Raw genomic sequence first — 10,482 nt, forward strand, 5'->3', positions numbered from 1 at the left:
AAGTTTGTTTGTTTTTGTGAGGATTTTTGCTTATTATTTTCAAGTGGATTATTCTTTTTCAGATGTTGTTTTTTGTATTTGGGTGTTTTTTTTTTTTTTGTAATTTCAGATATTTTGATGATGGTTGGACATTAATGGATTTGGATTTCTAAGGTAAGGTCCTACCCAATTCCACTTTGAAGACCTCGATCAAAAATACACTTGATTCTATCTGCTACAACTTTAGTCACAAACATCAATTGGTATCCTACTACTCTTCAAACATCTATTGCAGAATATTAAACAACGGTTGAGGCGACTGCTATTAAAAACACATAATTTAAAAATCTACCCAAAACATTCTATAAACAAACGTCAAAATACAAAAATATAAAACAAAAAAATAAACAACACAAACTAATACAACAATCCGCGCGTAGCGCGGCCACCCATCTAGTAATAAAATGAATAAATGTCAACTGCAATTTTTTGTTGTATCTTTTTGTCGAAACGATGAACCAATAACCCCGAACTTTTTTCAAATGAAAATGAATATTGGAACTTAAACGAAAAAAAAATTAAGTATGATTCATACATAATAACAAATTAAGGAAAACATGATTTGCTTTCTTTTCATATGACTTGGTACATAAGTTACTTTCCCTAGCTCAATTAGTTCAAGCCAAGAATAGATTTTGTATGAATATAATCAATTTTATTAAAATTTAAAATCCACCGCCAACTCCACCACCGGCACCACCACCACCGCCAAATCCTCCACCAGCTCCTCCGCCAGCTCCCCCACCAAATCCTCCACCAGAACCTCCACCAAATCCTCCGCCAGCACCTCCTCCTGCACCACCTCCGAATCCTCCACCTGCACCACCCCCAGCTCCTCCACCGAATCCTCCTCCGGCACCTCCACCAGCACCACCGCCTAATCCCCCACCAGAACCGCCACCTGCGCCCCCTCCAAAACCTCCACCATGTCCTCCTCCAAGACCACCACCCCCACCAGCACCACCTCCGAATCCTCCACCCGCACCTCCTCCGGCGCCACCACCAATACCTCCACCGTGGCCTCCTCCTAGTCCTCCACCAGCACCTCCTCCTAAACCTCCACCGTGGCCTCCTCCGAGTCCGCCACCAGCACCTCCACCAGCACCTCCTCCTAAACCTCCACCATGGCCTCCTCCCAGTCCTCCACCCGCACCTCCTCCTAGACCGCCACCAGAACCTCCTCCAGCACCACCACCAATACCTCCACCATGGCCTCCTCCGAGTCCTCCACCCGCACCTCCTCCTGGACCGCCACCAGAACCTCCTCCGGCACNGCACCTCCTCCTGCACCACCTCCTAGACCACCACCGTGGCCTCCACCAATGCCACCTCCTAAACCGCCACCATGGCCTCCACCTATACCACCACCAAAACCTCCGCCGGCACCTCCACCGCCACCAATTCCTCCGCCAAAACCTTTCCCACCACCAAAGCCACCGCCAAGTCCACCACCACCACCTCCTAACGTCTCCTTTTCAAATCTCCTACACTCCACAACCCCAATTACTAACACTACAAGCATCAACCCCACAAAGCCAAACGATACTTTCCCCATATCTTTTAATAAGTGTTGTAGTATCGTTACTCGATCAGTATACAATTGTTTTAGCTCACTTGACCTAGCCAGTAACACTATATATAGTAAGTAGAGAGAGAGATCGAGAGAGAGATAGCATTTATGAGATATAGTTGAGAGACCTTCAAGTTCTTCTTCATACCGCGTTTCTCCGCATGTTCTCATGTCCCAAATCTCTCATGTTCGATTTTTCAAAGAAGCAATTAATGAGCGACACCAAGTGCCTCTAACTGGTCATCCTTTATTTAATTCCATGTTCACCTAGTTTACGTACTGAATGTTGTATATACAGCTTATATATATATAGGTTATAGCACACTCTCTCCTATTGTTCGTATAATTCAATTGCACTGATGAAACAATGACTTTTATAAATTAAGAACCTTCAGAGAAATTTCGAAACAAATAATAGTTCGAAAAAAACTACCGAGGAGAGACAGTGGAGAAGGTGGGGATCTTATATAATTAAAGAACATTCTTTTTTGACAAGTTTTAAAAATTTGTCATTTGACATTCTATTATTATGACATGTGTCATTTTCTCTTAAATATTTTTACCATATTTTTTCAATTAACTTTATATGATATACATTATATTATTTTTATTTAGGTAAAATATAATTTGATATTATACTTTTGATAAGTTCTAAAAAGTTGTCATTTGACACTCTCTTCTTGTGACAAGTGTTATTTTCTCTTAAATATTTTTAGTGTATTTTTTTCAATTGACTTTATATGACACATATTATATTCTTTATATTTATGACAACATAAAAGGATATTTTTGAAAAGTTAAACAGAAAAATGTATTTTTGAAACTCCCCAAATAGATAGATATATATATATATATATATATATTTGATTATAAATATTTAGAGAGAAATAACTAAAGTATATATCTTATAATTTGTTGTGATTGAAATTCCTATCATATATTATTAGTCATAGTAACTATTTATATTTGAAAAAATAATAAATGTATATATTTATGAACGTTCTCACATATTTTATTAAATTTCATATTCTATCACATATTTTGTAACTCTCACATTAATTTGATTAGATTAAAATTCTTATCATATATTTATAGTTATATTAACTAAAAAAATAATACTCAAAACAACTAATAAATGTATTCTTGGTGAACCTTTTTGCATATTTTAGTAAATTTTATATTCTATTACATATTTTGTATCTCTCATATTAATAATCATATTCATCTTTAAGGTACTAAATTTCATTTTATTGAAATTATTTACTTCTGTTATATGTTGACACTTTTGTAACTTCCATAATATTATTAGTATTATAATGAATGACTAATAACAATTAGAAACATAATAAATATTAAAGTATATTAATATGTATTATTGCATTTTGTAACTCTCATATAGCTTATGTAACTTCTTATAGACATAAATTGATATAAGGATTAGTGCATTAACTAACTCCAAATTTTCCTATAAAAAGAAAGTCACACATCTCAATAACCCTCGTATCTCAAAACCTCACATAAGTTTGTAAATTTTTGAATTCAACTAACATTATCTTAGTGTATTTCTTTATTTTTGTATAATAAAATAAAGTTTTCTCAAACTCATACTTTAAAAAGCTCACAAGTGGCACTTATTCCTCTCAAGATTATATACATAAAAAAACATATTCTAAGAAAATATCTTAACATTTTAGCAATGTCCTTTTAGTTAATATATATATATATATATATATATATATTTCGTTGATCAATATTTTATATACTTACCATAACATTCTCATTCCTCAAATAATAATTTGTCGATAATAAAAGAATAAAACATTAATATTAAAGTTTTGGAAAATTATAGTTATGGTAGTTTTATTTTAAAATAATTTCAAGATATAATAAGTATGAAAATATTATAATATTTATTTGTTGAAAAAAAATATAATATTTCGTTTACAATTTTTGTGCCAGAAGATCAAATCATTTTTTCTAAATAATTTCAATATTTTTAAAAATATGATGTTTTATTTTCCTTTAATTTGAATCATAACCAAAAATAATTTCAAGATATAAAACAATATGATATTTTATTTTTCCTTTATTATAATCATAATCACAATTTATTTTATAAGTATTAATTTTTTAAAATGTAACCCCCATAATGTTTGCCAGAAAACAAAAATCTAATTGATGTAAAAAAAACACTCATCATTTTAATACACTTCAATGTATTAATTGGAATACAATATATGTTTTGTAGGACAACATATTTTGTAAGTAAATATATTACGTATGAAGTATCATTTATCAATATTGTATATAATTACCATAACACTGTAATTTTCAATAATTTTTCAGTAATTCAATAATAAAATATTAGTTTTATAATTTTAAAACAAAAGAAAATTTATTCTTAAACAATTTCAAGATATTAGACAATAATGATGTTTTGTTTTACTCTTATAATAATAATTATCACAGTAATTCTACCTCTCACAATTTTTTTAAAGTTTCGTAATAATATTAATGTTAAGTATTATTGAATGTATTTTAAAATAACTAAACATATTTTGTTACGTTTATTTTATCCACGTATCGCGTGGGATTTTTTATAGTGTTAAATAGTTTTAAAATATTTTACTTTCTTATACATTTAGAGCTTCTCAACTACTTTGGTTTTGGTAGCCACATTGAATGCAAAATCCCCACTATCATTTTCATTATCCTCCGCTATTAAGTCGTAACTGCGACTCCGAGTATTCCAGCCTTATTCAGTTATTTGTATGAGAGGGAAAAAATAATAATCTTAAGAGATAGTAATGGACTTAATGGTAACCTACATTTGAATATTAAAATAATACTATAAGTTAACGTTTATGATACCTTTAAAAAAATTATCAACGTTGAATTTATATTTAACAAGAATGAGTATATCTTTTATATTTATACCTTTAAAAATTATCATCGTTGAATTTATATTTAACAAGAATGAGTATATCTTTTATTAATTGGTGATATATATATTATTGAAAAGGTTCAGAAAAGACTTCTGTAACACATATTTTAAACATCAATGTAAAAAAAATTAAAAAAAAAATTAGATAGACAAAAATTAGAATTGAAAAACAAATTTTTTATTAATGAATCGGTATTCAAAATCATTCCATTCTGCGTTGAAAACGGAAAGTGAGTCAAAATTCATCAAACCGGCTCCAAACCAAATTATTTTAACCAAACTTTAATCTGACACTCAATGATGTCACAAAGATTACAGCTGTCTAAATATTTTCTTCCCACTTACACATTAGTAAGACCACTCAGGATCGCTTAATAAATCATAGATGCTTGTTGTTGGGTCTGGCATGGTCATAACTCCACAAGATACTAGAGATTCAAGATTTTCACCGAATGCCCCCATTAAGCCTCTGCATTCACTAAAGGCAGTACTAGTCCTTTTGGTTCTCAAGTCAAACAAAAGGATTGACTCCTTCTCATTAATAATACCATTTCTCTCATCAATGAAAACAATGCAATTATCTTTAGCACCCGGAAGTTGTTGTACCGAGCAGCAGAGATTTGTCCGAGCTCCAAGAAAGATCACTTGGTCGTTCAAGTCATCAACTTGAACCCACTTCTTTCTCCCTCCTTCATCCAGCCTAAAAACTCTAAACCATGTATACATATTTTCAGGATGAGACTCTTCTAGTGGGAACAATGCGTACATATCTTCTTCATGAGACTGACCTGGTGTGAACCATTGCACCAGCAACAAATATTCTCCCGACTTCACTAGAGCCTCTTTCGTAGACTTATGAGTCGACCTTGTGACCGAGGGGTTCTTAGAAACTTGCAGAGAAGGTTCGATTACAAAGACATTTCCATATCCACGTGTATCAACCACATAATTTTTTTTTGAATGAATAACATATCTCGACATTTTTTAGGAGAGATCGAAATTTCTGTCCATCTCATGTCAAGGCTACTAAATATCATCAAATCGCTTTCTATACTAGCTAGCAATCTGAAATCTGTACAATCTTCAGTATTCAATCCAAGATATTCAACTCTTTCGGAAGAACTAGCCCATTTAACTCCGGAACGCAAACAAAACACTGTCATCACCTCCAAGTTTATATCTGCATTGAAGATCATGTAGCTTAATCGAAGGCAAGAAAAAAAAACATTTTTGTGCATTTATTGATGAGTAATATATCAAGCTCATTTACTGAATGTGATCAACACAACATAGAATTCCAAAATACGTAGTTTCGCAAGATTATCACAAAAACAGTCAGACAATGACATGAGAAATCAAACTCATGCATTAACTAGATTACATATATAGTAGAATTTTATATGCTGGACATTGAACACATTAATGTATCATGACGTTCGATGAATCAAATATCACCAACTTTGAGTAACCTCTCTGTTGGCCCTTACTATGAACACATTAATGTATTAAGTGGTACGAACATTCTATAAGTTTAAGAATTAAATTAGTCACAAACACATTAAAAGAAAAACAACAAAACATTAAAAAAAGCTCATGCAACCGATCTTATAATAGAGATCAAAACTAACCTGGTAGTGATGACACAAAGGGACAATTTGAGTGGTAAGGGAGTTAAACAACATTAGAGTTCTGTTGGGTGTGATACCACCATAGCTTACTAATGGCGATGGCAGCAACATTATATTGGTTTCCCGGACTTTCTTTCATGTATCTCTGCCAATAAATAATCATCACCAAACGGAGTCTTGAATCTCACGAGATAAATTGGGAACTTTTTTAGCGTACAATACTCATCATCGCTACCAAACCGAGGCTTTCCCCTATAGTTGTAGCGATAGAGGACAAACATAGGGATATGACTTTTGATGCCTAAGCAGCGGGAATCACGCGGGGAAGGAACAACGGTTCGCCAAGGGCTGCAGACGGATCGGAAGAGGACAATCTCGAAATACGTCTCAAAACGACCAACAATTAGTACTAGTATCGATAAGAAGGAGCAATACTTAGGAGGTCAGGAAAATGAAAACAAAGAATTATGTCAAGGTAAATTTTATTTTTCTCCTTTTAACAAAATATTATAAAACAAAAGCTGGAGTAGGAATTTTATATAAATTAAAGAAAAATAGTTTATGAAGTAAAATTAAGAAACATGTCATGGTAAAATTTATTTGTTCTTTGAACAAAACCAACATACGGGCAATGTAAACTGGTCCAGGATGACTACTGTGGGGCAATGTTTGGAGGATAAAACAAATTTCGATTGAGCTGAAATTTGGTGGGGAGCTTCGTGGTGCTACAAGCTCCATATACAATAATGGGTTTTTTAAAGGAACGGTTGGTTTATGATTTAATCAAGTGTTTGTATTGTGGTATGGCATAGACGGGTTTGTGGTAAGGTTGGGGTGTGGAGCGACACAAAGGTGGTGTCGGTCGACAGCAACCTATTGTTGTGTGTTTGGGTCCTACGAAGACAGCTGGAGTTAGGTTTGAATGAGGGGAGGTCGATGAAAGTGATGTTGTGGGCGTCGGTGTCGACCGATACTAGGAGAGTGTCGATCGACACCATGTGTGTTGCTTCGCAAGTGGTGCGATGGGTGACGTTCGACGCCAGGCGGAAGTGCCATTCGATATTAGAGAAATTTATAGTAAATTGGAGTATTTGTAGGGAATTGTCCGTGGCTGGACGAAATCAAATATTCCAGCCCACCTCTTTTGTTACTCGATCGCTAGGGGTGGTTGGTTGTACGAATCAATAACTAGATGAGGTGGGGTTTTGTGTATTTGTAGGAATTTTTGTGAGGAACGATTTCCACGCCGGTTGTCTCGTCGGAATTATGGAGTTCCGGTGAGATCGTTTCCTGTGGATTCTGTGCAGGGATTGAGAATCTCGGTGCGGTCATCTCAATAATATTCTTTATATACTTGTGCAGCAAAGATCAATTTAATCATTTGATATTGTTATGGATAGCCAATGAGATAATTTGGGTGATGAAGAGAACACAACTTCAGGAAAACAAACCAAATTTGATTTGTTTAGTTTAAAACCGAAATTTATTAACCGAAAAAAGAAAAAAGGAACATATTAAAAAAAAAACGGAAAATAAAGACACAACTTCCCGGAAGTACGTAGTAAACCAAATCGGTTGAGTCTAAATCCAAATTTCTTGACAAATAAGAAAAGAAATAGGTTTTTAAAGATCAAGTTTTATGAAGCTAGAGTGATGTTATGGGAGAACTTTTCATACAAGAAAAAACAGCGTAGGAACATGTGCAATGGGGTGTTAAACTCTCAACATAGAGATAATTAAGTTTGTAATTTTTCACTTTTCTCTAGGACAATCGTTCCTGTAGCAAACTCTCTCTTCTCTCTTCTTGAAGACATTTTTCACTTTTTCAGATCTAGTTTTTTCTCTTTCGTTTGTTGAGCTTAATTGCAGGAAGTGATCCTTGGGTGAAGCACGGTGGTCGCCATCCCCTTCTCTCCGGCGGTGATGAGGCGTGGTAGATCTGCCTTTTGTTGCTCATCTTGGCTTCTCCCGTTGAGTTGAGAAGAGCTCCTTCTCTGGTCAAGGACACCTAGGTGTCAGAGAGGAGTTCTTCTCTCGGCTTGGCTCTCTGGGTTGACGGCTGTGGTGAGCGGCGGAAGACAGAAGGCGGATCGGTGGGTTTCACCGCTTGTCGCAGCGATTAACGGCGGATCTTTAGAGATCCTGCTGGCTTGTCTTGGGGTTCTGCTGTAGATGGTTTTGATTGAGCTACAATCCGTCTACACAGCCGTTTCAGGCTTTCGCTGGACCGGATCTGAGGAGGGTTTGTCGGGAGAAAGCTCCAGAGGCGGTGGTCACTGGGAATCGAGGGTTAGTTGTGGTTTTCTCTTGTTGCTAGGTAGGGGACTTGAGGAATAAGGGCGCAGTTGTCTAAAGCCTTTCCTATTCTGGGAGGGAAGTTTCGGGCTTGGCTTGCCGTTGATTCTAACACGGTTCCTGGATTCGTTTGCTCCGGTTCTGTTGTTCATTGTCAAAGGTGAAGTCACAAAGAAGTCTCCCTCGTAAACGCCAGATCTAGTAGGTGGGTTCATGTGGCTGCTCTACCCGGTCCGTTCAGATCTCTTTTTCCGGTGCTATTGCTAGTTGTTTTTTCCTTTTTGTGGCCGTGTGTAGCCGATTGTATCACTTTCCGATCTGCCCTATTGGGGTTTTTTTAATGTTAATATTAATATTTAAAAAAAAAAAAAAAAAAAAAAAAAAAAAAAAAAAAAAAAAAAAAAAAANTCAACATAGTTATGCTTGCTTCTTTTATTTTTTTTGGTTTTTTACTTTTAATATTATTGTAGCGTTGTACAAGAACTAAACCACGTGATTAATCGTGTACTGTCTTAAGAAAAAAATATAAATATATTGATATTATATTATTTTTCTAGAAGTCATGTGTGCATCTGTTAAAAGGACAAAAGAGAAAAATAAATAATAATATGTGCATCTGTTAGAAGTCATGTTCTTTTCAACAGAAACATTTGTAGTAAAAGATGGGTTCTTTTCTTTTTCTTTTTCTCAGTACTCCTAGCTCCAATGGCTAACGTAAAGCTTATTTACTATTACCTCATTACCCACCTTTTCAAGCTCTGCTTGTTCCCGTTGATAACATTTGTAGCCATCAAAGCATCAAACCTCAAGCAAGAAGATGTCCAAAATCTTTGGTTCCATTTCCAACACAACATTGTAACCCTAACCATTTTCTCTGCGGTTGTCACTTTCGTGTCAGCCATGTACTTCGTGACCCGACCTAGACCTGTTTACCTCGTCGACTACTCCTGCCATCTCCCGCCCCAACATCAAAAGGTCACTGTCCAAAAGATCGTCGATAATGTCAATAAGAATCGAGAACTAGGTACTTCGACGACTATACTGGCTGAGGACTCTTCGTTGGACTTCTTTTTTAGAGTTCTAGAACGTTCCGGTCTCGGGGAAGAGACCTACCTACCAGATGCGATTTTAAACGTTCCACCTCTCCAGACCATGGTGGCTGCACGTGAGGAGACAGAACAAGTAATCTTTGACGCCATTGACAACCTCCTAGCCAACACCAAAGTCAACACGCGCGATATTGGTATAATCATCGTGAACTCAAGCCTATTTAACCCGACTCCTTCGCTCTCGGCGATGGTAGTGAACAAGTACAAGCTTAGGAGCAACATCAAAAGCTTCAGTCTGGGCGGTATGGGTTGCAGTGCGGGTGTCATAGCTATCGACCTTGCCAAGGACTTGTTGCAAGTACATAAGAACACTTACGCTCTTGTGGTGAGTACAGAGAATCTCAGCCGCAACATGTACATTGGTGATAACAGATCTATGCTTGTTACTAACTGCTTGTTCCGCGTTGGTGGAGCCGCGATATTGCTCTCTAACAAGTCAGGAGACCGAAGACGTTCTAAGTATAAGCTACTTCACACGGTCAGGACACATACTGGAGCTGATGACAAATCTTTTAGATGTGTGCAGCAAGAAGATGATGAGACTGGCAAAACAGGAGTCTCGCTGACCAAAGATATAACGTCTGTGGCTTCGAGAACCATTACCAAAAACATCGCCACTTTGGGTCCATTGGTTCTTCCAGTAAGCGAAAAGATTCTCTTTTTCATAACTTATATCCACAAGAAATTTTTTGACGACAAGATTAAGCATTATATCCCTGACTTCAAGCGAGCCATTGATCATTTCTGTATTCATGCGGGCTTGAGAAGAACTTGGGGCTATTGCCAATAGACGTAGAGCCGTCAAGATCAACTTTGCATAGGTTTGGTAATACATCTTCGAGCTCTATTTGGTATGAGTTAGCCTATACAGAGGCGAAAGGTAGGATGAAGAAAGGA

At 35.9% G+C, this 10,482-nt stretch overlaps 2 protein-coding genes across 2 annotated transcripts in view; one reads left to right on the forward strand and one right to left on the reverse strand.

Annotated features, from left to right (window-relative positions):
• On the reverse strand, positions 4,902-5,534 carry LOC104748743 (putative F-box protein At2g16290). Its single transcript, XM_010470340.1, has one exon. It carries the CDS (start codon positions 5,532-5,534, stop codon positions 4,902-4,904), a length of 633 nt encoding a protein of 210 aa, XP_010468642.1.
• The window catches only part of LOC104747428 (3-ketoacyl-CoA synthase 18-like), a 2,570-nt gene continuing 1,201 nt past the window's right edge, over positions 9,114-10,482 (forward strand). The window contains exon 1 of the mRNA XM_019236446.1: positions 9,114-10,361. Within this exon, the coding sequence (XP_019091991.1) occupies positions 9,182-10,361 (1,180 nt within the window). The 5' untranslated portion in view covers positions 9,114-9,181. The remainder of the gene's footprint in view (positions 10,362-10,482) is intronic.

Source organism: Camelina sativa, chromosome 15 (genome assembly GCF_000633955.1).
Source record: "Camelina sativa cultivar DH55 chromosome 15, Cs, whole genome shotgun sequence".
In the NCBI taxonomy this organism is placed as follows: domain Eukaryota; kingdom Viridiplantae; phylum Streptophyta; class Magnoliopsida; order Brassicales; family Brassicaceae; genus Camelina; species Camelina sativa.